Genomic DNA, 26,902 nt, shown 5'->3' on the forward strand with positions numbered 1-26,902 from the left:
AACACAACATATCCATTATTTCCTATCAAACAGTAATAAGCGTCAAAAGATTATGGCAATAAGCAGACTGTCATTTGGTAGCACTAGCCTTACGGCTACGAGCCATTGGGTGAAATGGAGAATTTCTGATTTCATTGTCTTAATCGTGAGTATAGTAATTAATGTCCCTGTTTATTATCAACATCCCTTCCAAAGGCAGTTTTACATTGACGATTTGACTATATCCCATCCGTATACTAAACATGAACGTGTGAGTAACGGAATGTTGCTCATATACAGCCTAGTGGTTCCTACGGTGAGTATTATAACGGTTTGGGCGCTTTTGGCCGACAAAAGACATAGGTGGCATCTACTCTATATCTCACTGCTAGGTCTGTATCTTTCCTGGTCATTAAATGTATTATTTACCAATTATATCAAGAATTGGATTGGCAGATTGAGGCCAGATTTCTTAGCTCGCTGTGAACCTAGGGAAGGTCTTCCTAAAGATACATTATTGAATGCTGCAGATGTCTGTACTACTCAGAATGTGGAGCGCTTATTAGAAGGGTTTAGAACTACACCTTCAGGACACTCGAGTGAAAGTTTCTCTGGTTTAGGATATCTTTACCTATGGCTATGTGGACAATTGATCACTGATCACCCACAAACTGGATTATGGCGGAAAATTGTAGCGTTTTTACCCTTACTAGGAGCTATGTTAATTGCGTTGTCGAGAACACAGGACTATAGACATCACTTCCTTGACGTTATCCTCGGTTCTGCTATAGGGTGCTCCTTCGCTCACTACATCTATAGAAGGTACTTCCCGGCTGTAGATAATCCCCTACCTTTCAAACCATTGTTAGATGATTCCGATGTTAACGAGTTAGATTCTACGACTCATCAACCTTTACAGGGGTCAGAGATGGCACCCTTGTCCTCTTGAACAGGATACTGATGCATGTATATATATATATATATATATATGTGTGTGTGTGTGTGTGTTTGTGTGTTTGTGTACGTTATACTGTGGCTAATTGGCATACCCTGATTAAATTGGGCCTTCATTGTTAAATTGTGAGTATCATAGCTCGAAGGAAAGTCAGCCAAGATGATTCCTTGTTGAATTTCCAATTTTTTCTATTGTATAGTGAACTTTTTCTATGAAATCGATTTTTTAAAAGGCGATGATTACTTGGAAGGGGAGGTGTTCCAAAAACAAGCTAAGAACTTAAGGTTTTGGTAACTTCTAAGGCCAACAGAAGAACTTTGATTGGACCCGAAATTTTTTCCAATTATCAGTTTCCTACAAGACCAGGAATTGGCAACCCCTTTTTAACGATTTATTTGCTCCAGCTGGATTATTATGGATAAATGTCGAGGGCGCACCTTTCCTTAAATGAATACTATGAGATACAACAGAATGAGCTGGAGGCTATTCAGTCCATTTATATGGATGATTTTGTTAATTTGACTAGACAGAAATCTACTTGGGACAAGAAACCACAAATAATATTTGAAATAACTCTTCGATCGACGGAGAAGGAACCGCTTGAATCATCTTTAACCTTACAAGTGGCATTGACACCTCTATATCCCCATACTGCTCCGGAAATTACTTTTAAAAATGTGCATAATGTTATGGATAGCCAGTTGAGGTTCTTGACACAAGAATTTGTAAGGATCCAAGAGGAATCGAAGGATCAAGAAACTATCTTTGAAATTACTTCACTAGTCCAAGAGAAATTGGACGAATTTCAACATGGTACAAATAGTCACTCCTTAGAAGAGGATAGATTGCAAAGGATTCGAGAGAGTAAAGAGAGACAAGAACGTGAAGAAGCAGAGAGGGAAAGACAGATGCAAGAGATGAAAATAAGTGAACAGAAGATTATAGACGAAATTGTTCAGAAGGAATTGGAAAAAAGACAAGATGATGATGATGATGTATCAACTAGAAATGCACCAATTGATTTACTTCCGCCGCAAGAATGGGTAAATTCTGGCGAGGCTGTTGTATTCAATAAGACAATAAGGGCTAAATTGCCCAACAATTCTTTCTACAGATTTCGAGCAGTGGTCAATCCGAAACCCATTAAACTACATGCTGATCTTTTCTGTTTTGCTGATCAATATTTGGTCAAGCCCTACATTCCACCGGATTCACCTCTTGCGGAAGCGCTAATGTCATCAGAAATGATGGAAAATTTCCATTACTTATTGACTGAAATACAGATGGATAATTCTTACTTCAATACGAGTTCTGGGAAAAAGGAAATTTCTAACTTGGAAAAAGAATTAGAATCTCTTCTAAAAGTAAGTCATGATAATGTAAATAGACTGTATGCCTACACTGTGGAACGAGTCGGTAAAAGTAGTTCTTCCTTTGTATGGAAAATACGAATACTTACCGAGTATTCGTTGTCGTATCCAATTGGTGATGTGGTTGAATCTGTAGGGTTCGTCAATTTGGCAACTGCTCGTGTATGGATGATCCGTCTATTAGAAGGGCTCGAGGCACTGCATAAGGTCGGAGTTGTGCACAAATACATTTCTTTTCAGACTGTCACTTTGGTCAAGGATACCGATTTTGGTACAACGGCTCCCAAGTTGTTACACTCCTCTTGTGGATATACCTTAATTAGTATGCTTTCAAGACATCCTAATAAACAAGGATCTCGTTTAGAATTTCCTTCATGTGCTTGGACTCCTCCAGAATTATTAGACAATAATAACACAAAACCTCATAGATTGACAGACATTTGGGAAGTGGGTGTGCTTTTTATCCAGGTGATTAATGGCGTCGATACTGTATTGAATCATCCATCTCCTCAAGAGTTTCTGGAGGCCATAAGCATGGAACCCGCTTTACATGATTTCCTTTCTAAGATGGTAGCAGAAGATCCTAAGAAACGACTAAGTCCGTTGGAATTACTTCCCATGAAGTTTTTAAGGACAAACATTGATTTTAATGCGAATAAGCTCAATGTTTTACACGAAAATAACCACATAACACCTTCTAGGAGATCCTTTTCGGGATCATTTGCTTTAAAAACTAGAACAGCGTCCCAATCAAGTGGTCGCAGAAGATCCTTTAATGTAGGTTCTAAATTTTCATCTACAAATCCTGCTACTACCTCAAGGTATGCTTCAGATTTCGAAGAAATTGCGGTGTTGGGTAAAGGTGCTTATGGTCAAGTGGTAAAAGCTCGTAATACGTTGGATAGTAGGTATTATGCAATCAAAAAAATTAGGCATACGGAGGAAAAACTCTCCACGATTCTCAGCGAGGTCATGTTGTTGTCAAGTTTGAATCATCAGTATGTAGTTCGATATTATGCTGCTTGGCTAGAAGAAGACTTTGCATTCGACGAGGAGGCAATTGAATCTGAGGAGGCAAGTGAATCTGAGGACGAAGAATCCGGATCAGAAACTGAGGATGTGCTTGATGAGTCAAGCGTTACGAGAAGCAGAACAGCACAAAGTTTAGATAACAGTAATTGGGATTTCATTTCGGGTTCAGGATATCCAGACATTGTTTTTGAAGAAAGTACAAACTCTAGAAAAAGTTTCGTGACTGGTCCTGTAGATGAGGGTTCTTCTGGTGATGATGAAGATTCTGAAGAGGACTCTGAGAAAGGTGAGATCCTTTCACAATCACGAAGCACTGCTATAAATGCTACAAGGCATCAATTCCAACAGCAAGTGAAAAAGAAAAGTACACTTTTCATTCAAATGGAGTATTGTGAGAACCGATCCTTATACGATTTAATTCATACAGAGAATTTGAGTATGCAACGTGATGAGTATTGGAGATTGTTCCGACAGATGTTAGAGGCCCTTAGTTACATTCATTCTCAAGGTATAATTCATAGAGATTTGAAGCCAATGAATGTTTTCATCGATGAGTCGAGAAACGTGAAAATTGGAGATTTTGGTTTAGCAAAAAACGTTGATAAGACCGCTGATGTTTTCAGAATTGGGTCTCATTCGGCGATGGGAAGTTCAGACAAAATGACTTCTCAAATTGGAACTGCACTTTATGTAGCCGCCGAAGTGATCTATGGAAAGGGCCAATACAATGAGAAAATTGATATGTATTCTCTGGGGATTATCTTCTTCGAAATGGTATACTCTTTTAGCACTGGTATGGAGAGAGTCAACATTTTGAAGAACCTGAGATCCGCTAAAGTGGAGTTTCCTGCTGACTTTGATGATAACAAGATGAAGATTGAGAAAAGGATTATCCGTCTTCTTCTTGATCATGATCCGAATAAAAGACCTGGAGCACAAAACCTGTTGGATAGTGGTTGGCTTCCGGTAAAGCACCAGGACGAAGTCATCAAGGAAGCATTGAAAAGCTTAGCTGATCAATCCTCACCTTGGCAACAACAGGTGAGAGAGACCCTCTTCTCCCAAAGCTATAGCTTAACTAACGACATTTTGTTCGATAATTCACCACCACAATCTACTCCCTTTGGACAGATTTTAAAAGCAAAGATGCTCGAAGAATTAATCAAACTTTTCAGAAAACATGGAGCTGTCGCAAATAATGAACCACCAAGCATATTTCCTAAGGCACCAATATATGGTACTCAAAACGTGTATGAGGTGTTAGATCAAGGCGGCACGGTCCTACAACTGCAATACGACCTCACATACCCAATGGCAAGATACCTATCTAAAAATCCGAACTGTGTTTCCAAACAGTTTCGTACGCAATACGTATTTCGTCCACCTGAACATTCCAAATCTAGTCTTGAGCCAAGAAAGTTTGGTGAAATTGACTTTGATATTATCTCTAGCTCCTCAGCAGATTCCCCTTTTTATGAGGCAGAGAGTATTAAAATAATTGAGGAAATATTGACGGTCTTCCCAGTTTTTGAGAAGACCAATACTTTGTTTGTCATTAATCATGCTAATATCTTGGAAAGTGTCTTTGACTATACGAACATTGATAAGGCACAAAGGCCTTTTGTTTCTCGCATGCTTTCTCAGGTTGGATACACCAAGACATTTAAGGAGGCTAAAAGTGAATTAAAATCACAATTAAACATTCCTTCTACTTCTTTGAATGATCTGGAGCTTTTTGATTTCAGGTTAGATTTTGAAGCTGCTAAAAAAAGGTTACATAAGGTCATGGTTGACAGTCCGTACTTGCGAAAAGTCGACGAGTCTTTGTTGCATATTTCTAAGGTGATCAACTATCTTAAGCCCCTAGACGTTACGAGGAATGTGATAATAGCGCCGTTGTGCAGCTATAATAGCGGATTCTATAGGAATGGGATTATGTTCCAGGCTGTTTACAATAGCGGATCTTGTAGAAGCTTAGTGGCTGCTGGTGGTCGATACGATTCATTAATTTCTTACTTTTCAAGACCATCTGGAGACAAGAGTCACAATACTCAGAGGGCTGTGGGTTTCAACTTGGCTTGGGAAACGATTTTTAGCATTGCCCAAAATTATTTCAAGTTGGCTTCAGGAAATAGAGTGAAGAAGAGAAACAAATTTATTAGAGATAAAGCTCTTGATTGGAGACCCAGTAGATGTGATGTGCTGGTCTCCTGTTTTTCTAATTCTATTCTCAACACCACTGGGGTCAACATATTGAACACTTTATGGAAAAATGGTATCAGTACGGATTTTCTTCGTCACTGTTACACAGTAGATGATGTGGTTTCAGGTGCCCAAAAGGATGGTGTTGATTGGATTATTTTGATTAAACAGCAAACCTATACTTTACCAAATCACAAGAGAAAATACAAACCTTTACGTGTCAAGAATCTGCAGACTGCTTTGGATATTGATTTGGACCTTGACGAATTTCTCCATCTTTATCATCAAGAAAGGCAACCAAAGCATCTCAACGATAAGATGTTAGGTCCGGTTGACGCTGTGGAAGACTCCAAGAAAGTAGACGATGGTAGCAGTGCTGGTAGCAGTAGAGAAAGCGACGAGGACGCCGTTCCAAGTTCAACTAATCAAAAGGTTGTGTTCGTCCCAAATCCAGCCACGAGATCTAAGAAACTCAGTAAACGAGAAAAATGGGTTTATGAGGATGGTGCCAGAGCAGCTTCAAACTCCATTGTTAATAGTCTTGTTTCGGCGCCAGTCGTTACAGTGGATGCACTAAGAGATGAAACCCTGGAAATGATTTCTATTACATCCTTGGGCCAAAAGGATGAATGGCTCAAGAGAGTGTTCGGATCTGGCAACAATTCTGTGCCAAGAAGTTTTGCAACGGGTATTTACAATACTTTGTCAAAGGAAGCTTCGAAGGGTAACAAATGGGCGATTTTATATTGTCATAGAACTGGGAAGTCCTGTGTGATAGATCTTCAGAGGTAATTCGATTATTATTTGCTTTCCATGATTCCAATGAGCCTGTATATATAGATATTGCATAACGTTAACCAGTAAGTAAACTTCTGATGCGCATAATGATGATGATGAACTAAAAGTAACACACGTGATTCTGTTGAAGTTTAGAATTGTAGTCAAAATTGGATCAACTCTAAAAGATTCGGCCTTCAAATAAAAGGTGAAGTGATTGAAGAGCATTAAAGCCTCCTAAAAGGTTCCAAATCGCTATGAAAAGATCAGCGTATGTTTATATACTTTATTTGAGATAGTTAAGGACTACTTTGACTAACTGAGCCTAAAATTTAGCGTAATATTCGTGGAAAAGGCAACACCGGGGACTTTAACTGAATTTAAGGATATTCTTTCCAATACGTTATTATCATTATTAGAATCTTGGTCCGTTGAATTCAGAACTTATAGGTGTCTGATAAAAAATCTACCTCCAGAGGCTTCTCGACTGATGTACTCGATTACTTTCCAACATCATGATAGGAAAACTATTTTAATCAAAAACAAACTTGCTATGATTACTACCTCGAGCCCTTCAGAAGTGCCTAGGGATCTAGTAGATAATGTCTCCAGTACAAATAGCCCCGAGCCCTTCGACCAAATTTTGTCTTCGAAGCTTTCCAATATATGGAATCAGAGGCAGATCATCAAGGGAGAAGCGGGCGAAACGTTTGAGACTACAGATACCTTAGTAAGAGCAGTAAATCTTTTTTCTTATACAGGTTTCAAAGGTTTGCTTATAGAATTGACATCTCCGGAAGATGCTACCGCTGAAGAGTTCAATAAAAGTGTACAACGCATGCGAACGATGCTTGAAGGGATTGGAGCGAAGGACGTTAAAGTTTCCCAGGAAAATCTAAACCCCTCCAATTGTGATTATATTAGTGATTTAGCATATCAATACACCCGTGTTTTGGAGTTTTAAAAATATAGTGTTCCATTAAAGTATTTACACAAATCTTCTTTTAATTCGCCAATTTACTCAACAAATCTTGAATGCTGGAAGTTACAGCTGTAGACCCAACTTGATCTGAATTGGTACTAGGACCGGGAGCTTCTGGTTCGTAAGCCTCTTCTGACCCTGTCGATTGTTCAAGGGACGAGCTCTTGAGCCTTTTGGACTCTGGTTCATCAGCGGTACCCGAGAGCGGTTCACTTTCTCTCTTCGCGAGAGCAACGTTTAGTTCTGTGTTTTTTGCATCCTCATCATCACTGCTGCTACTACTGCTTTTGTCACCATCATCATCTTCATCATCGTCGTCATTACCAACTTCGTAAGTGGGTAATAAGTTATCATCTTGAGCAGTGGTCTCAAAATTGGAGGGATCCCTTGACCTCAAGACCATATTAATTTCTTCTATCAGATTTTCCTCGTTGTCCAGCAATTTCTGTTGTTCCTTTAATAATTCTGTTAGGTTCTCAATGCATCTTTTCCGGTAGGATATTGATTTAGTAGCTGTATCAGTAGCTGCTTGACCAATCTTCGTCACAGTCTTTAAATTTTCTTCATATACTACACTTGAAGGATCCAAGGCCTCGATCGACTTATCAAACCTTAATTTCATTACATTCGTACTTTGTTCTGCTTTCAAAATATCTTGATGGAGTCTCGCTAATTCAGTCAGTTTAGGAGGACTGGTCTCAGTGGCACTTTCTGACTTTTCTGCTTCCAAACTAGCCCATATATCGTTCAACACTTGATCGCTGAAAATGGCTCTATTTCTCCAAATATCACATACTCTTTTAACTTTCTGTTTCAAGTCCTTTGGAAGATCTGGATACACATTACGCAGCACTTGAGCAGCCACATTACCAAATGCAACTTGAAATTGAACAATTTTCTTACCCTTAGCCTGCTGTACTACATGGTTGGTCAGATATATGCCTAGCAACTTTCTCCTAGTGTTAACACCTTTCTTAAGCATATAATTCTTCCAGCATTCTGCAATCCTTGGAGCTTCCTTGTATTGAGACAGAAGCCATTTTGATGCGCTAGAAATAGACTCTTGAGTATCTTCTAAGGTATTGAGCTTACTGACAAATTGATCCTCAGAAAATGACATTCTTGGAAGATTAATTCCTGCTCACAATGCTTCTTTTACGTCTTATTGCGCTTCCCTTGAGTAAGGAATTAATTCCATGCAAAGTCGGTGAACCTTCGGATTTGAATGATAATGCACTAATCACTCAAACAACTTCAAAAGTTGTACCGGTTATGCTATTGGGTGTATTTCAGACCACCAAATGAGTACTCAGGAATATAAAAGGGTTAAGACTGATGGTGATGATGGGTTTGACAAATTAAAGAAAGTTTTCTTCAGGTTGAATACGCTATACACCTTCTTGCTATGTAGGAAACATGTTATACCAACATTTAAAACACTGCAATCACCGATTGAAAGTGCCCTAAAGAGCCCTGTGACAGAATTAGATTTTGCTAAGATTGCTGCGTTGATGCCCAGGGATTGCGAGTTCAAGTATATTGATGAGAATCAGATTTACACTGAAACCAAGGAGTTTGATTTTAACAGAGGGGGTTGGAATCAGAAGGACAATGATATTTATCAACTTAAGGATGTTACTGAGGAATTTAACGAAGCCAGATCCACTCAAATTTTGATATTTAATTTTATCGATGGTAATATGAAGTATTCTTGGCAAGCTGATGGTGGTAGGATACAGATACCGACGGTTAATACAGAGCAGATGAAGAAGATGATTACCAAGAGGAAGCAGAACTTTGAAGATGCTCTTAACACATTTGTGGCTCAGAAACAGTCAGAAGGAATGGATCCTGTGCAAGAATTGGAAACTATTGCTCAGAAATGTATACCAAGGGAGAAAGATTACGAAGACCCTATAGAAGCTATGATGAAGGCAAAGGAAAAGAAAAATTCTATGGTTGTGCTTGATGAGGCAAATGGAATGGAGAGACCAAAGATTGCAAATATGATTGAAGAATTGGAGAAATCAGAAATGTACACTAATCAAATATCAAACCATTATGTGATACCGCCAAGAAGTGCACAGTACAAGGAGTTGGAATTTGAACTTTCAGAGGAAATTTACCAGGCTTTAGAGATCGAGAATTTTTATACCCACCAGGCAGATGCCATTAGCGCTATTCACAGGGGTGAGCATGTCATCATAACTACTTCTACATCATCGGGTAAATCCCTGGTTTACCAACTTTCAGCACTCGATCTTTTATTAAAGGACCCCAATTCTACTTGCATGTATATTTTTCCTACGAAGGCGTTGGCTCAGGATCAGAAGCGAGCTTTCCAAGAGCTCTTATCAAAGATTCCTCGACTGGCCAATGTGGTGGTGGATACTTATGATGGTGATACGGAACCCGCTGAAAGGCTGCACATTAGGAAAAATGCTAAAGTTATTTTCACGAACCCAGATATGGTTCATACTAGTATTCTGCCGAACCACCCCAATTGGAGAAGTTTTCTTTATAATCTTAAATTGGTGGTTGTAGACGAGTTGCACACCTACAAGGGTCTTTTTGGTTCACATGTTGCACTTGTTCTCAGGAGATTATTAAGACTTTGTGAACATTATTACGAGAATAATGCTCTTAGGTGTGTATCTTGTTCTGCGACCTTGAAACATCCTGTTAAACATATGAAGGATATGTTTGGTATCCACGATGTTGTTTTAATTCACGAAGATGGTTCACCCAGAGGTGCCAAACATCTTGTATTGTGGAATCCACCGTTGTTATCACAACATGTCAGGAGAAGGGAAGATTTCATACGGGAAAGTGCAAAGATATTAGTACAATTGATGCTAAAGAATGTACGAACCATTGCATTTTGCTTTGTGCGTAGAATATGTGAATTGCTAATGAAAGAAGTAAGGAAAATATTTGAAGACTTAGATATGCCTGAGATGATTACTGAAGTCATGTCTTATAGAGGTGGGTATGCCGCTTCAGATAGACGTAAGATTGAACGTGAAATGTTTCACGGTAATCTTAGGGCAGTGATATCTACAAATGCATTAGAACTGGGTATTGATATTGGTGGGTTAGATTCGGTTCTTATGTGTGGGTTCCCGCTATCTATGGCAAACTTTCACCAACAGAGTGGTAGAGCTGGTAGAAGAAATAAGGATTCTATGACATTGGTGGTTGCGAGCGATTCACCTGTGGATCAGCATTATTTGGCACATTCAGAAGAATTGATAGATGGCGATAATTCAAACACGTACCAAGATTTGGTTCTTGATTTTGATAATATACTGATTTTAGAGGGACACATTCAATGTGCGGCTTTCGAGTTGCCTATAAATATTGATAGAGATAAGGAATATTTTAAAGAGGAGCATTTGAGCAAGATATGTCAGGAAAGATTGGACCATTCTAAAGATGGGTATCATACGCACAACAGATTTTTACCTTGGCCCTCCAAATTAGTGTCATTACGAGGTGTTGAAGAGGATCACTTCGCAGTGGTAGATATTACAAATGGAAGAAGTACTGTTATTGAGGAAATTGAAGCCAGCAGAACTAGCTTTACCCTTTACGATGGTGGTATTTTCATCCACCAAGGTTATCCTTACTTGGTGAAGGAGTTTAATCCAGATGAATGTTATGCAACGGTTCAAAGGGTTGATGTGGATTGGGTCACGAATCAAAGAGATTTTACTGACGTAGATCCTCAAGAGATTGAAATGATCAGATCCTTAGAAACAAGCGACATTCCCATTTACTTCGGAAAAATCAAAACGACTATCATTGTCTTTGGATTTTTTAAGATGGATAAATACAGAAGGATTATTGATGCTGTGGAAACTCATAATCCACCAGTGATAATTAATTCTAAGGGCTTTTGGATAGATATACCCAAGAGGGCCGTTGAGATTTGCCATTCGAAACAATTAAATCTTGCGGGTGCCATACACTCAGCACAACATGCTATCATGGGATTACTCCCCAGATTCATTGTAGCAGGTGTAGATGAAATACAAACTGAATGTAAGGCTCCTGAGAAGGAATTTGCAGAGAGACAAACTAAAAGGAAAAGGCCCGCAAGGTTGGTCTTTTACGATGCAAAGGGAGGCAAGTATGGCTCAGGTTTATCTATCAAGGCATTTGAACACATTGATGATGTTTTGAATGGTTCACTGCAAAGAATTGAAGAGTGTCCCTGTGAAGAAGGTTGTCCCCACTGCGTTGTGTCTCCTTCATGCAAAGAGAATAATTTCGTCTGTTCAAAACCTGGCGCTCAGGTTGTCCTACATTGTATTTTGGGTCATGCAGAATCCGAGTTTTTGGATCGTATTAAAGGGGGACCAGAACCCAATATGCCTGAAATCAAGGTTGAAACGGTAGTTCCAGTTTCTGAGCACGTTAACTTCTCTCCTGATTTACAAATTATTGATGTCAGGAAAGTGAAACAGGAGCTAGCTTTCGAAGACACGCCTATAGTTAAATTAGAGGAAAGGAATTAAACTCATTAGTTATATATTATAATCACAGGGTTTGTACACATAAAAATATCAAGGAAAAAATTAAACATTTTTAAGACACCAAAATATTAACCGCCCAATTAACGCTCAATACTCTTAGATCTGTGTAGGTTTGCCCAACTCCAACAAACAAAATCGGTATACCAGTAGCATAAACCATATTTACCATAGTCCCCAGCATTTCACCCACAGTATCGCATTTTGATATAATAAAAAAATCCAAATTCCTAACTCTACCGAAAGCTTCGTTGAAATTCTTTGCCTGTTGAACAGAATCTGTTCCCACCAAAGCTTCACCAACCATGATAATTTTGTCAGGTTTAGCCTGTTCTGCGAAAGATTTCAAAGGTGACATTAAAGTTGGATCATTGTGTCTTCTACCAGCTGTATCCATTAGAACGATATCGAATTCCTGTTCCTTGGCATATTTAATTGCCTGCTTGGCAATCTTGGTGACCAGATCAGAACCACCATAACCTGCTTCGAATAATTCAACATGATCATTACCAGTCTTGTCTCGGCGATTTTTGGATCCACGAATGTGAGACTCGTCGGTCAATTCCGCCAAGTTCTCTACATGAACTCTCAATTGTTCCACTGCTCCTGATCTAAACGTATCACTTGCTACCACTAAGACCCTCAAATTATTTTGGAGAAGCCAAAAAGCCAATTTGGATAGATTAGTCGACTTACCCACACCATTTACACCAACTACGGAAAACACATAAGGTTGTTTAAGACCTTGGGCATCTCTTGTTTCTGCCTTTTGTTGGATCTCATGTAAAAGATCTACAGAGACACCAGGTGTTAGGATTTGAGTCAAAGATTTAGTCAATGATTCGCGGGCAGTATTTTCCACACTAGTCCAGCTGGCTGTTTTTGATCCCACCAAATCAAGAGAAACCTGCTTGCACAAGAATTCTGCTGCCTCTGGAGCTACATTTTTTGTTATTAGTTTTTGTTTTAACTTGTCCAGTACAGATTTAAGATCTGTCTCGGTGATCGTCTTATTACCCAATAGATGTTTCCTCAGGAATCCAAATGCTGAAGTTCCTTTGTCCTCATTACTCTGATAGGATTCTTTTTGGGCAGATAATAAATCGTCAATCTCTTTGATTAAGAAATCACCTTGGTTTGTCCTCTTACCGAATGAATCCTTGTCGATTTGCCCCATCGATCCACCAGCTTGTTGGTTGTTCTCAGAGAAATCAAGAGCTTTACTATCTTGTGCATTAATTTCTTCCATAGTCCCATCTCTTCCCCATTTTCTGCCGCCACCCTGCTGCTGCTGTTGTTGTTTCTTACCCTTGGCCTCTCTGGGTTTTTTCTTGGAATCGACCTTGCCAATGGAAGAGCTACTATTCTCGTTATCACGGCTCAGGATTTCCTCATATTTAATCTTCAAATATTGGTCAAATTTTTCCAATTCTTCCTCTAAGTCGGTCAACACATCGATACAGTTACGTTCATTTCTTGATCCCTTCCCATTAATATTATCTAACACACCTTCTGATAATCCTAATGACTCCCAAAGATTTATTCCAACTTGTAAAGTTTCTTCAGCCTCTTGATTTAACTGTAATGACTGCTCCGCATATGTCACCACGTAGTATAACTCTGGTCTTCTACTAACGTGGTACATAGAACAAAAACCACGGGACTGGGCCTTGTTACCGCCGGATGTATTACTGTTTCCAGCAATCTCTACAATTCTGTACTTCCTAGAACTGTCCTCATTGTGGATAGTAGGTGAACTCAACAGATGGGATATGAACCTGTTAATCTGCGTTTCTGCAAACTTCTTCCCTAGACAGTTAAACTGATAGACTACCTGGCCCCCAGAAGTGAACACCACAAACTGTTCTAGCATCTTCAATTGACTCAGAAAGCAATGATTAGCTATTAACAATTCCCTATATTCTGTGTTTCTTTGAAACTTTTTGACTCTTCGTTTAAGAATTTTTCACTTCAACACTCTCAACCTCATCGAACCCATTGTACATAACTTTCCACTACAGAATCCAGCGCCAACTGACAGCGGAGTTCCCTCCATTATGCGCTCGAGTAAACTCATGGGGGTGCGTTGACTACTGAAATCTCTATCTATATCTTTCGAACAGTCTCTGCGATCTCTGGAGAGCTCATAAGACACCTGCATCTTGATGTACGCTGCACATAATATTCGAAACAAGACCGTTCTTTCAAGCCCAAAGTTCAATTAGATCTTAATAGTAGTTTAAGATAGCATGATTCAGTCAAGAATTCTGTGTGTTTTGTACAGCTGTTCCTTTCACAGGCATCGTAAATCCTGGCGATTGTTGAACGCTTACCTAACTCTTGTTTACTCTACACAACAATTCACTGAAAAAAGTGGAACAAGATAAACTACAAAACGTAGAGTATTCGAGGATCACCTCCTCTCATAAGATTGACGTTGATACAGTAGTATTTAAAGGCGCTTTACGACAAGCGTAGGAGTTCGAATATGGGAGATGCCATACCGGAATTTGATTTTAGTGACTTGGTATCGTCTGCTGGATTTAATAATAACGAGGATTCGAAGGAGTGTCATGTGGTAGCACCAGAGCAGACTGCGAGCTCCTCAGGGAGCTTTATTAAAGGTAGACCTTCAGTAAATATAAACGCCAATGCCAATGTTAGTGATGGTTCATCGCGACAACAGGGGCCGGTCCCTTCACGCAAGAAAGATCCACACGTTGTGCATTTGTTGAAACGTATCAGTTTGCAATCTACTATTCTGTGCATCATAATACCGTTGTTCTCGTTATTCAAGTTGATATTAGCGCCACCGAAACCAATCAACCCGTTATTCATTGGATTCTTTTGCGTATACACTTTCCTATCGCAAGTAGCACTGTTTGCTGGTTATCATAGATTCTTTAGCCATCAATCGTTCCAGGCACACGTTTTATTACAATTGGTATATTCGGTTTTCGGTGGATCTGTTGGATTAGGTTCAGTCCTACAGTTTGCAAGCCAGCACATGGCACATCATCGTCATCAAGATACGGAAAGAGATCCACATTCCTTTTCAGTCTACGGTTGCTTGTTTTCTCTATGGGGGCACAGATTCTTTCTTGGTAATAGGAAATCCAGAAAGGCTATTAAGGAATGTAGAGATACCATTTTATCCACATCGAGGATGAGTCGTGGTAAGCTTAGTACAACGGCAGCATCTCCAGATGAATTGATACAACCACCTAACTATGAATTACTAGTCATGCAAGATAAATACTATGTGAAGCTATTGATTTTAACGATTGTTGTCATTCCATGTTTAGTGGCACGTTACTGTGGTGTGCCCTATTGGACCGGTATATATTATCTGGGATTTGTCAAAATGTCAATCATACAACAACAGTGGTTATTATTGGGTACTTTAGCACATATTAGAAATTTCCCGTTAGCAACGCAGCCGTTTTCGAGCATCAGATCCGCTATCAACTTACCGCTTTCGTGCTTGTTCCAATTTCTTCTTTTTGGAGAAGCGAAGCATAACTTCCACCACGAATTTCCTAGTGATTTTACTAATGGTTCACGGTGGTACCATTGGGATCCAGCTAAATGGACCATCTATTTGTGTCAAAGCTTGGGACTCGTTAACCATTTACACGTTACAGATCCTCAACAAAGTCTGAAATGCTTTATTCAGCAGCAACAGAAATTATTGGATGAGGAACATTCCAAGTTAAAATGGGGGGTCTCTATCGATAGGTTACCTTCTATGACGTCCAACCAATTTGTTAAATTGGCCATTGAACAATTTGCCGAAAACAAAAGAGCATTAGTTGTCATTGAAGGTATTGTTCACGATGTGACTCCATTCATTCATGATCACCCAGGTGGTACTGCATTGGTACAGCTCAGCGTCGGTAAAGATGCTACCCATGCATTTAATGGTGCCGTTTATTTCCATTCTAAAGCTGCCAGGAACCTTCTAGCTACAATGAGAATTGCTAAGTTGAGTTCTAGCGAGCGTGTCCAAAACACCGTTTGGGAGAGAAGAATGTTGAAAGATAGTCGTGATCAGCAACGGAGAAATAATAGACAGATTACTTATACTCAAAAGAACCATTATGCTGCCGGTGCAGCTTAATAGAACACAGAGAAAAGGATACTTGAGATTAGACGAGGCACCTTTGTCCCTATTAAATGAATTATATTATTACTATTTTTATTATTATACTATCAACTGCAACCACTATTACATATTGTTTATTTTATTATAGATTTTCAACCCGCTAAGAAATCGAGTGTAACACCGGGATCGTAGCCATCACTCTCGTCATCGCTCTCTTGGCGCGCAACTGCGGATCCAGATGTAGAAGCTTGTGCTTTGGAGGATTCCTCCTGGGGTTCTGCATCACTGTCACTTTCACTTTCATCGCTATCACTACTGTCACTGTCACTGTCACTATCGCTGTCACTATCACTGCTTTTCTGAGCCTCTTGCATAGCTTGCTCGTCTACAATACTGTATCCTTCAGGTAGTTCTGATTCATTAGCCACTACGTAAATCGTAGGGAATTCTATGACAGTTCTGTTTTTAAATAATTCAGCGATGGATTTTTGGCAAGGATCCAATTCCACTAGTTGTTTGGAATCTGTAATTCGTATCGTATTGTAAGGAAACCATTTGGTGTAGAACTTGAGTCCACCTTTGACCAAACATTGAGTCCTCTCTGGCTTTGTCTCTGGGGCTGGTTCATCTTCTTTTATCAAGTGGTAGAATTCACAACATTTATCGTAAATTATCTTTCCCATGCCTTCTACCAGTGTATCCGTCTCTTTGATTCTGTGACTTATATGGCTGAAAGGCTCCTCTTGTGTAGAAGAAGCCTGTTTTCTGGGGTATAAAATCCATTCCATACTCCAAACGAATAAATCCAAAGGTTTGTCCCATTTACTCTTGTTCATTTGAGATCTCTGCATTCCCTTTGGAAGGAGAATACAATTTACACCTCTTCGAATAATTCTTTGGCATTCTTGATCATAACGGGGTCTCTTGGCATTCGAATTATTACCGTATGATTGTAATACCCTTTTGTTATTTAGCCGACCATCTTTCATTTCAACTTCTAGAGATCTTCTCAATTTGGTTAAAAACTGGTAATCCCGCTGTACAAGGAAATTATTTTCATGCTTTTCATCATCAGCACCCTTTAACGTACCTCTATCAACATATTTAGTAGGATCATGGGATTTACCTGAACAATTATCTTGACTCTTGTGTTCCTTGATGCACGGCAGTGAACACGTCTTCTTAAAACATTTGGGACATTTATATTTGAATTCAGCAGTCTGGCAGATTTCACATAAATCTACCATTAGTGGAATAGGTTAACCAAATAGAATTTATCAATAATCACTTGCATTAAACAATAATTGAATATGCGATGAGCCCGTAATAATTGAAATTTTTCAAAAACGGCTGTCCAAAACAACCACGGTTGTTCCCGGACACTGTGAACATCAGGTATTATGTTCATTAGCCGCCATTGAAGGGGGAAGGGGCTAGTATCATATGGGTTGGGTCTCAGTGGTTTCTTGTTCTCTTTCACTTTGGGTCTTGCAAAATTGGCTTGGTTATATGTTTAGTTAGTAAATTATTGCTTTAGAGCGCTAAGATTGACCTAAGAAACCCAACATTAAAAAGTTTGGGCACAAGAACTAAATCTTGAATCAAGTACTCCAAGAAATATGATCACTTAGAATTCCTAAGTTCTGAAGAGTTTAACCGTCAGAGTGCTAGATTTCAAAGTGGTATCTTCTAGATATTCATAATATTTGGCGCTGATAAGTAAGTCTTACAAGTATTCTCGAAAAGCTAAAACAGGATGAGGCAGTAAGAATAGCAATACATAAGGAGAAATCTATAAATCTATACTTGACAATCCTTTGACTCTTGATACCGATATACCGGAAACCCAATTAGCCTTTGTAACCTGTATCCTAAGAGTTCATATATTATTTCCGGCAGAAAAAGGCTGCAATGTTTTAACTATATAAAAGAATTATGCTCGAGCAATATGGTGCAGCTGTAAACATTTTTGATCCCGTTTACCTCTAATATCATAATGCACCTCTCTCACTATCCCATCATTATATAATATTCATTGATAATTTGCTAAAATCCCAATTGTAGCCCCAAAATTCATCAAGTAGTACACATATATGTAAAAAATTCTGTAGAATCGAATAAGAGTATTCAAATGGCCCCAATTCCAATATTTACTTCGCTAACTCCTTTATTATTGTATTTTTCAATTCTCTTGTAATAATCTGTCCATGGTTGTAAAGGCGAAAACATCAAACCTTAAAGGAACTTTGACTACCCTACAAGTAATATACCTCACAACTATACAGAGTATTCAGGTTCATTGAGAACTTAACAGATTAACAAATGGTATGTACTATATGTCAACAACTGAATTTCACCCCACCAGATCCATTATCGTCCAATTCCGGCTTAGCTCCTATTTGAAGAACTTTATACTAACCAACAACATGTACAGTCTCAATCCAACGGTATTGCTACGCTATTAAAGGCTGAGAAAGAAGCTCATGAAATTGTTTCTCAAGCTAGAAAATACAGACAAGACAAGCTCAAACAGGCCAAGAATGATGCAGCTTCAGAAATAGAAGCTTACAAGAAGCAAAAGGATCAAGAACTACAGGAATTCGAAAGTAAAAATGCAGGTGGTGTCGGTGAATTGGAAAAGGAGGCAGAATCTCAAGTTCAAGGTGAATTGACAGAGATCAAAGAAACAGGTTCTAAGAAACAAAATGAAGTGGCAAAGTTGTTGGTGGATGCTGTGATTAACCCATCGTTTGAGAAGCACATCAATGCCTAGATGTAATATGTACAGTGGGGAAAATTTAATAAATTTCATTAGGAATAAATAGAAGACGCAATGTGTGGACCATAAGTTGCGTCCATGTGTGCATTACATAAAACTAACGATCAGGTTGGCAAACATAAGCTATTTTAAATGGCCATCCTCCTACACAATTGCGAATTACTGAAGAATCCCAAGCAAGCAGACTCATCGTATTTGAGACTTCTTTTAACTCCCAAACATCGATTCACGTGGTGGGCCCTTGTTGGAATCGAATGAGGTGGATTAGTTCAGTAAACGATGAGGATGCAGAGCTTTACGTAAAATCTTTAAAGAAAGAAAAGAGAGGTTGAAGCTCGCTAGGCCTATTGGAATTCAAATGTCAGATATTTACTTGAATTCAGAGATGCTGCTTCAACAACTCAACAATACTGTTCAGGAATACTTGGCGGATTGGGTTAAGAAACAACATTTCCTATTCAACAATCAATCTCAGATAGTGGTGGACCAGATTCAAAGCAATCCCAAGATGGCCGCTACGACGACGGCCCTGGCTGCTCTCTTTACAACGTATGTCTTCTTCAAATTACTGTGGGGCTCATCCAATGGAGAATCCCATAGGCCATCTAAATTCTCTGTGCCTGTACCTGATGCAGCTCAAACCCATTGGAAGGGAAAGAGACTTTTCCCCACTAGTATACGTGATCCAGAGAACCCTGGCATTATCCAGGCCTACTGTCCTGCTACCGGCCAGTTCCTGGGTAAGTTTTCTTCCAAAACCACCAAAGATATTGACGAAATGATCTTTCAAGCTTCAGATGCCCAAAAGGAATGGGGCAGCTCGTCAATGGCTCGTAGAATCAGAGTGCTAGTATCTCTCAAGAACTTCATATTGGAAAATCAAGATCTGATCGCCCACGTTGCCTGCAGAGATTCTGGTAAGACTAAATTAGATGCTTCCATGGGTGAAATTATGGTTACGTTAGAGAAATTACAATGGACTATTCAACACGGTGAACGTGTGTTGACACCATCTAAACGTCCAGGTCCCACAAATTTCTTCATGAAATTTTACAAAGGTGCCGAAGTTCGTTACGAACCATTGGGTGTAGTTAGCGCTATTGTGTCTTGGAATTATCCCTTCCACAATCTGTTGGGTCCTATCATATCTGCGCTTTTTACCGGAAATGCAGTTGTGGTCAAATGCTCTGAGCAAGTGGTTTGGTCTTCAGAATTTTTTACTGGATTAGTACGCAAATGCCTTGAAGCTTGTGGTGAAAATCCAGAATTAGTTCAACTGTTTTACTGTTTGCCCCCTTCCGAAAATGATGATGCTGCTAACTATTTCACTGCCCACCCAAAACTTCAACACATCACTTTCATCGGTAGTCAACCGGTAGCTCATCATATCTTAAAAAACGCTGCTAAAAGTTTGACGCCAGTCGTCGTAGAGCTGGGCGGTAAAGATGCATTCATCATCCTCGATTCTGCCAAGAATTTAGCAGCACTGTCATCGATTATCATGCGTGGTACTTTCCAATCATCCGGCCAAAATTGTATTGGTATTGAGAGGGTCATAGTCGCGGATTCCAATTACGAGTCTCTCGTGAACATTTTGCAAGATCGTATGACTAACCATCCTCTACGGTTGGGTTCTGATATCGATCATTTGGAGGAGGTAGATATGGGGGCCATGGTTTCGGATAACAGATTTGATCAATTGGAGCTATTAGTTAAAGACGCAGTGGCTCATGGTGCGAGATTACTCTATGGAGGCTCTCGTTATAGTCATCCAAATTACCCTCAAGGTCACTATTTCTTGCCAACTTTACTGGTAGACGTGACTCCTGAAATGAAGATTGCTCAAGAAGAGGTTTTTGGCCCTATCTTAGTCTTGATGAGAGCCAAGAATACCAAACATGCAATTGAATTAGCCAATTCAGCACCATTTGGTCTTGGTGGATCGGTGTTCGGTAGTGATTATAAAGAATGCGATTACGTCGCTAACAAGCTAAAGACTGGTAGTGTTGCAATCAATGATTTCGCAACTTATTACGTTTGTCAGTTACCGTTTGGTGGTATCCATGGATCTGGATTCGGTAAGTTTGGTGGGGAAGAAGGTCTCCTAGGCCTTTGTAATGCAAAGAGCATTTGCTATGATGTTTTACCATTCGTGTCTACACAAATCCCCAAACCTTTAGATTATCCCATTAAAAGCAGCCGAAAAGCATGGGGATTTGTTAAAAGTTTTATTACAGGTTCTTATGCGATGTCTACTTGGCAACGCATCAAATCTTTATATTCGATGGCGAAAAACGCTAATTAAAACTAAGAATTTATCTGATTAGTTAATCTTATTTTATTTACATGAGGAAACCAGGGGAATTTACTTATACAACTTCCCATGATCATTTTCATCTAATTATTCATTACATTTTTTTCAGCTTGAGCCAATTGTTGTTGCATCTTGTTGACATAGTCCTTATGAACCTTCTCAACATCTTGTACTGCCTTTCTAACGGAATCGTTCTTCTTGGCCAACTTTTTCAAATCCTTGAGAATTTCACCTCTAACATGACCCAGTGAGTCCTTGGAAGAAGAATTTTTATATTCCTCAAATACTTTCTTTAAGTCTTTACACATCCTAGTTCTTGTCTCTGTAGTCATTGGTGGTAGTGAAATCTTTAACTGTTGATCGTTGTTAGGAACCCTTTCAGGATTTAGATTTAACCCAGCCGCCATAATGGTACTGATAACATGTTTCGTATCCTTAGGATCATAAACTGTAACTAACAAGGCATTTTTACCCTTGGTTGAAGTGGAAGCTGCTTCAGAAAATTTACTACCATTCTGTAGTTTCAGTTCATCAAATATACGTGGATTAGCAACACCTTGCTTGAATTCATTCAACTTTTTCTTATGCAATTCTAAAGTATTTTCAAATGAATTTTGAGCTTTCTTGATGAATTCACTAATATCAACGGTTTCCTCTGCATTGTCAGTATCCTTAGATTGTGACGCTTTAGGATTTTTCTTACCACCTGAAGCCTTCTTCAACAGCAGTTGAGATGTTGTGAATTGTCTAGTAGTCAAAAACTGTCGTTGAGCAATTAGGGATGAATTAATGGATCTAATACCGACACCAAACATCTTGAAAAGGGTGGTTTTTATATCGTTTAATGGAGAGTAAAATTTCTTGCAGTATTCGTTACTTTAAACTCATCTGGTTAACAATTTTTCACCGACTTCTTCATCACTTCGCATGCTAATACTGACCTTAACGATCTTGCAAGAATTATCAAAACACAAAAGAGTACCAAACGTTATATATATATATATATATTTATGAAATATGATTGTGGTATACAGTCCCATTGTTCAGGTTAAACGTTATCATCCTATAATAAAATGCAGGTTAATTCATTAATAAAATTAAGAGAAGAAGAAAGGTAGTCGACCAATGAACCGGTATGCTAAAAGGGTTGAAGTAAAATGAAATAAAAAAAATAGTAATAAAAGGAGGATGAAAAAAGATGAATGATAAAATTCACTCCTTTCTTGTGAATGGATTCAAAGCACGCACTGAGAGACAGGGCAAAGCCATACCAACTTCAGCTCTCAATAGAACTGGGACCTGTTGTAACTCTTTAATTTCTTGAATGTAGTTGTCATTTTCTACTCTAATTGAAGTGGTAGCAACAAAACTATCCAATGCATCCCTGCCCGATCTCTCGGGTAATCTCAGTTGAGGTACTTTCAGATGCAATCTATTCAACTCCTTACTCAACTTCTCACTTACAGTTGATTCATCGTTGTCAACTTTGTCAAATTCATTAGTAGCGATCTCCAGAGCTGCTGATCTAAATTTATTCTTGATCGAGTTTCTGTAAGACTTAGGGTTCTTTTCATCAGCAGGAACAAAAGTTGCGCTGTCTACACCCGGTTGCCAATGTAGTTCTAAGACTCTATGCCCAGGATCAAATTCAGCTTTAATTAGTGGTAATTGATCACCATGAACCCTCTTCTCAATACCAAATTCGGGAATGAAAACATCAAAAGAGGATTCATAGACCTGCAACACAGTAGCCGTCGTTAACAATTGTCCAGTGGGATTACCCATGTCATTAATTGTTTTGCATAGCAAAAGATGAACTGCTTGTTCTTGTGCTTGTCCAGCACAGTCTTTCTTGAAGTTACAGTACTCAGAAGTAATCTTTAAAGAGTCCAAATCTTCCAGATACTGTTCACCTCTAATCACAGATTTCAACTGTCTGTGAACCACATGGTCTGCATATCTTCTCAAAGGAGCAGAAAAATGTGTGTATAATGGTAAGTTCAATGCATAGTTTCCATACTGATCAGGATCCACTTTACCGGCAATGAAATATCTAGCTCTCGACATTGTCTTGAACAACAAAATTTCAACACCGCTCCTAACATCGTCATTTTCAATTTCCAAAATTGATTGGATCAAAGAATCTGGTGTGGTAATGTCCAAATCGTATCCCAATTTTTGTACTCTCTTTTTGAAAGAAGCCATCTTAGTATGAACCGGTGGAACTTGTCTTCTTAAGAAAGCCAATCCACCTAATCTCGTATAGATCTTTTCTGCCACAGTGTTATCCAGTTTGGTTCTAATTTCATCCACAACGACGGCTCCAATTGACCTGTTTAAAATGTTCAAGTCGACATTAACCTTTTCATCATCTAAACTTTTGAAAAGCGGCAATGTAGGCAACAAGCGAGCACCAGGAGATCTGATCCTCTCTTTGTAAAATGCAGTCGCCAATTGCTCCAACAAGGAGATATATCCACCTGGTTCATTACTTTCTAAAGTGTCGGTGATGTCTTCAGTACTCATGATAGCAGAGGGCAGCACAACAGACTCACCAACCCATGTACTTCTCAATTTCAGAGTCCTGGCGTCTAAAGTGTAAACCACAGATAGAGTAGCAGAAGTCTTACCTGCCTCCAAAGTTAATGACTTGTTCAATGCTTGAGGCAAAAGATCAACTACTTTTTGAGGCATGAACACTGCGGTAGACCTCTTCCTAGCTCTTCTATCCAAAGAGGAACCTTCTTCAATGTGAGCAGTTGCATCAACCACATGACAGCCCAGCTCGATGGTATCAGGTCCTCTTTTGATGTGAATTGCAAAATCAGATAATGCCGGTCTATCAGCCAATGCCACCACTTGTTCGGTAAACCGTTTTCTAGTAGCCAACTCCTCCTGTGGAATGGGTAATGCTTGGAAAACACTTTTTTCCAAAGTGGGGTCCTTAGCATCTTGGTATTCGTTAGACAAAAAGTTGTTATCCCTCAAGATAGAATCAATCTCAGTGTTGGGGTCATTGATCTCACCGAGCTCAGAAACCAATACACCAAAGGGATGTAGAGAAGTGATAGGCCAACGTTTGATCGAAGCCACAAATAATTTATCGGCATATTTATCAGCGTTTTCGACAAAGTCCTTAGGTGCCAGTTCAGTGGGGATAGCAATTAAAGGTACCTTCTTATCAGTAGGTTTAAACCAAACAATTTTGGGACTCTGGGCTTGTTTGTTATTGTTATTGTTATTGTTATTGTTATTGTTATTGTTATTGTTATTGTTATTGTTATCATTGTGTGCTTGTTGAGATGGTCTCAACAACCCTAAAGTACCACTAAACAACTGACCAGGAATACGATCTAAAACAGCGATCACATGGCCTGCATAGAGAGGTTTAAAATCATCATTAATCTCTTCTTCTTCCACTAATAATAGTGATTGACCTTCAACCTCCACATCGTCATTCTTCTTCTGAGTAGGACGTTGCTTCAAAGAACCTCTTCTCTTAACACCCGGCTTGGTAGGTGACTGTTCTTCACTTTCCACACTGTTGGCGGTATTTGACTTGACACTGGTCTCATCACCACCAGCAGAAGTAGAAGAAGCCATGACTGTATTGGAAGTTGTAGATGCTGTGGCACTTGCATCGTTATGGTAATCATCATTACTATTCAATGGGATAATATCATGTTGAATAGAGGCATCTTTTCTTCTCTTTTTTTCCTCTTTTTCTTTCTTTGAATCCCAAACGTCATCCACCACTAACAATTCTACGGCGACTAAATCTCCTTCCAAAGCTCTATTACGATCTTTAGAACCACAAATGTAAACATCTGCATCTAAGACACCTTCAGTAGAAACCCAAGCGTCAGATCTGTTCTTCTTGTTGACACGTAAGATACCAGCAACTAATCTACCTTCTTGAATTAGATCAGGAATATTAGCCTGTGGCAAATATGGTGCAAAAAGTGATTTTCGAGCGTTAGGGTTATTACCATTGTGGGAAGAATTAAAACTATGAATGGAAGTATTAGAAGAACGATGCTTATGACCTGCTTGGAATGATGGTGGTGGCTCTAGGCCATTAAAAGTGTTGTTGCTGTTACTGGTATTGCTGCCAAAATCTCTTGAATTAGAAGAACGATGATGGAAAGGTGATGGTTGTTGGCTTTGGTTCCTCCAATTGGAATTGATCCCTGCGGAAAAATCGTTATTTTTGGACCTTGAACGACGATGAGTAGATGACGTAGGAACAAAATCATCGAATTCATTCTCCTTCTGATTTACAGGGGGAGCTGGGAATTTGAAGGAAGCTTGGTTAGAATTAGTACGACGATGTGCACTTTGAGATGGGAACTTAAAACTTGATTGAGTTCTACCATAAATATCACCATCACCAGTATCATTGGTAGATGAACTTGAGACTAATGGTGAAGAAACATTATCAATTTTTACAGTCACACCGGGAGCACTGGAGCCACTAACATCACCAGGTGCACCAACTTCACCATTTCTCTTTGCCTGTTCTTCAGCCGCGGCTTTCTTTGCTTCATTCAGACCTAGGGAATGTCTCCTTGCATGTCCATATATGCTAGATTGTGAACTTGTTTTCTTATGGGTATTTCCTGCTGAACTTCCACCACCACTAGTGTTATCATAATATCCGGAATTGTTTCTAGAGTGAGATCTACTTCTGTATCCAGACCCACTTGAAGAACTATTACTGGGTCCACTACCTGGATTTCCATTGTAGTGTGGCTGAGGTGGCAAGAAAGTACCATTACCTCCAGCACCACCACCGGTGTTGTTGGGTTGACCCAGCATTTGACCTGTCTGCTGAGCCAACTGATGTTGTTGGGCAAGCAATTGTTGTTGCTGTGCCTGCACCATCTCCAACTGCTTTTGTAGGGTGAACTGCTCAATCATTAAACTTGTCAATTCACTCTGAGACCTCCTGTGAGCTACATGAATATGCTTCGGGTTGTTCCTCCCACCAGTCGTAGGAACATATAAATTATTATCCTGATTCCTGTAAGACATGGCGTTGGGCGGTGTTCTCTATTGCTTGATTATTAGTACAGAACCAGGTTGTTAAAGGAAGCACTGGTCCCAATTTGACGAACAGAGAATAGATTACGAGTTCTGCGAAGTAAATGAACCAAAATCCTCCGAAAAAAAGGCCTAGCACCGCTCGGTCCTTTTTTTTCTTCTTTTAGGTCTTCTGAACTACCTACCGGCTTGAGAGGAGAGGAGATTACAGATTAAAAAATTTTCTGAATGCCTTATACCTCAAACGGCAGGATATTGAAAAGACGGCACCGGATTCGACGTGTAAGGAAGTAAAATACGTGTCGTGTACCTTTTACGTACGTGCCTCTTTTAATTCCTTCAAAGATAAATGGAACTTCTGAAAAAGAAAAAAAAATGAAAGCGTACGTTACTGTAATCGAAGTCCGTTACACCGCTGAGTCAGTCAGTGCTAATTGTTCTAAGTACAACTGGTGACTCGCTTTGGATGGAATAGTTTTAGTCACTTAAACCGGTCGAATTAAACCCTGTAAAGAAACCTGAACGGAACCTAAAACTAAAAAGTTTAGAAGGAAAGTGAAAAGTGGTACTTCAATAGTCTGGTATACTGTTCACTTAATGAGTGGCAGGAATGCTTTAGGTTATGAAATGGAGATGGATCGACTTATCCATCAAAAAACAGTCCTTTGTTTATTGAATATTGGATAACTTTCCAGTTGGCAATCCCCTTGTGTCTTGTATAGGCAGTATTACTTGTAGTATGGATCAAAGGTCATCCCTTCATCACTTGGGGCGGAAAAAGGGTACCCCTTTTATACCTAGGAGTTCTGCCCCTTGCTCCGCCTCGGCG

The 26,902-nt window shown here is 39.3% G+C and overlaps 12 protein-coding genes across 12 annotated transcripts; 7 read left to right on the forward strand and 5 right to left on the reverse strand.

The window, feature by feature from the left end:
* Positions 1 to 52: 52 nt before the first annotated feature.
* On the forward strand, positions 53 to 928 carry DPP1 (bifunctional diacylglycerol diphosphate phosphatase/phosphatidate phosphatase; the record flags this gene model as incomplete). Its single annotated transcript, XM_002498658.1, has 1 exon — positions 53 to 928. The coding sequence occupies one exon, from the start codon at positions 53 to 55 to the stop codon at positions 926 to 928; it is 876 nt and encodes a 291-aa protein (XP_002498703.1).
* A 428-nt stretch (positions 929 to 1,356) lies between these two features.
* GCN2 (serine/threonine-protein kinase GCN2) lies at positions 1,357 to 6,330 on the forward strand (the record flags this gene model as incomplete). The annotated part of the gene is made up of 1 exon (XM_002498659.1): positions 1,357 to 6,330. The coding sequence occupies one exon, from the start codon at positions 1,357 to 1,359 to the stop codon at positions 6,328 to 6,330; it is 4,974 nt and encodes a 1,657-aa protein (XP_002498704.1).
* A 242-nt stretch (positions 6,331 to 6,572) lies between these two features.
* Positions 6,573 to 7,279, forward strand: SRB2 (Srb2p; the record flags this gene model as incomplete). Its single annotated transcript, XM_002498660.1, has 2 exons — positions 6,573 to 6,586; positions 6,652 to 7,279. The coding sequence occupies 2 exons, from the start codon at positions 6,573 to 6,575 to the stop codon at positions 7,277 to 7,279; spliced, it is 642 nt and encodes a 213-aa protein (XP_002498705.1).
* Positions 7,280 to 7,319: 40 nt separating this feature from the next.
* On the reverse strand, positions 7,320 to 8,417 carry RTT103 (Rtt103p; the record flags this gene model as incomplete). The annotated part of the gene is made up of 1 exon (XM_002498661.1): positions 7,320 to 8,417. The coding sequence occupies one exon, from the start codon at positions 8,415 to 8,417 to the stop codon at positions 7,320 to 7,322; it is 1,098 nt and encodes a 365-aa protein (XP_002498706.1).
* Positions 8,418 to 8,598: 181 nt separating this feature from the next.
* HRQ1 (ATP-dependent 3'-5' DNA helicase) lies at positions 8,599 to 11,817 on the forward strand (the record flags this gene model as incomplete). The annotated part of the gene is made up of 1 exon (XM_002498662.1): positions 8,599 to 11,817. The coding sequence occupies one exon, from the start codon at positions 8,599 to 8,601 to the stop codon at positions 11,815 to 11,817; it is 3,219 nt and encodes a 1,072-aa protein (XP_002498707.1).
* A 70-nt stretch (positions 11,818 to 11,887) lies between these two features.
* SRP101 (Signal recognition particle receptor subunit alpha) lies at positions 11,888 to 13,705 on the reverse strand (the record flags this gene model as incomplete). Its single annotated transcript, XM_002498663.1, has 1 exon — positions 11,888 to 13,705. The coding sequence occupies one exon, from the start codon at positions 13,703 to 13,705 to the stop codon at positions 11,888 to 11,890; it is 1,818 nt and encodes a 605-aa protein (XP_002498708.1).
* A 615-nt stretch (positions 13,706 to 14,320) lies between these two features.
* Positions 14,321 to 15,952, forward strand: ZYRO0G16742g (uncharacterized protein; the record flags this gene model as incomplete). The annotated part of the gene is made up of 1 exon (XM_002498664.1): positions 14,321 to 15,952. One exon carries the CDS (start codon positions 14,321 to 14,323, stop codon positions 15,950 to 15,952), a length of 1,632 nt encoding a protein of 543 aa, XP_002498709.1.
* Positions 15,953 to 16,089: 137 nt separating this feature from the next.
* On the reverse strand, positions 16,090 to 17,184 carry BCD1 (Bcd1p; the record flags this gene model as incomplete). Its single annotated transcript, XM_002498665.1, has 1 exon — positions 16,090 to 17,184. One exon carries the CDS (start codon positions 17,182 to 17,184, stop codon positions 16,090 to 16,092), a length of 1,095 nt encoding a protein of 364 aa, XP_002498710.1.
* A 1,075-nt stretch (positions 17,185 to 18,259) lies between these two features.
* VMA10 (H(+)-transporting V1 sector ATPase subunit G) lies at positions 18,260 to 18,710 on the forward strand (the record flags this gene model as incomplete). The annotated part of the gene is made up of 2 exons (XM_002498666.1): positions 18,260 to 18,262; positions 18,372 to 18,710. 2 exons carry the CDS (start codon positions 18,260 to 18,262, stop codon positions 18,708 to 18,710), a joined length of 342 nt encoding a protein of 113 aa, XP_002498711.1.
* A 364-nt stretch (positions 18,711 to 19,074) lies between these two features.
* On the forward strand, positions 19,075 to 21,021 carry MSC7 (meiotic recombination directing protein; the record flags this gene model as incomplete). The annotated part of the gene is made up of 1 exon (XM_002498667.1): positions 19,075 to 21,021. The coding sequence occupies one exon, from the start codon at positions 19,075 to 19,077 to the stop codon at positions 21,019 to 21,021; it is 1,947 nt and encodes a 648-aa protein (XP_002498712.1).
* Positions 21,022 to 21,113: 92 nt separating this feature from the next.
* Positions 21,114 to 21,845, reverse strand: RRF1 (Rrf1p; the record flags this gene model as incomplete). The annotated part of the gene is made up of 1 exon (XM_002498668.1): positions 21,114 to 21,845. The coding sequence occupies one exon, from the start codon at positions 21,843 to 21,845 to the stop codon at positions 21,114 to 21,116; it is 732 nt and encodes a 243-aa protein (XP_002498713.1).
* Positions 21,846 to 22,242: 397 nt separating this feature from the next.
* Positions 22,243 to 26,064, reverse strand: SSD1 (mRNA-binding translational repressor SSD1; the record flags this gene model as incomplete). Its single annotated transcript, XM_002498669.1, has 1 exon — positions 22,243 to 26,064. The coding sequence occupies one exon, from the start codon at positions 26,062 to 26,064 to the stop codon at positions 22,243 to 22,245; it is 3,822 nt and encodes a 1,273-aa protein (XP_002498714.1).
* Between the last annotated feature and the right edge of the window lie 838 nt (positions 26,065 to 26,902).

The sequence above is a fragment of the Zygosaccharomyces rouxii genome, assembly GCF_000026365.1.
Source record: "Zygosaccharomyces rouxii strain CBS732 chromosome G complete sequence".
Classification (NCBI taxonomy): Eukaryota; Fungi; Ascomycota; class Saccharomycetes; order Saccharomycetales; family Saccharomycetaceae; genus Zygosaccharomyces; species Zygosaccharomyces rouxii.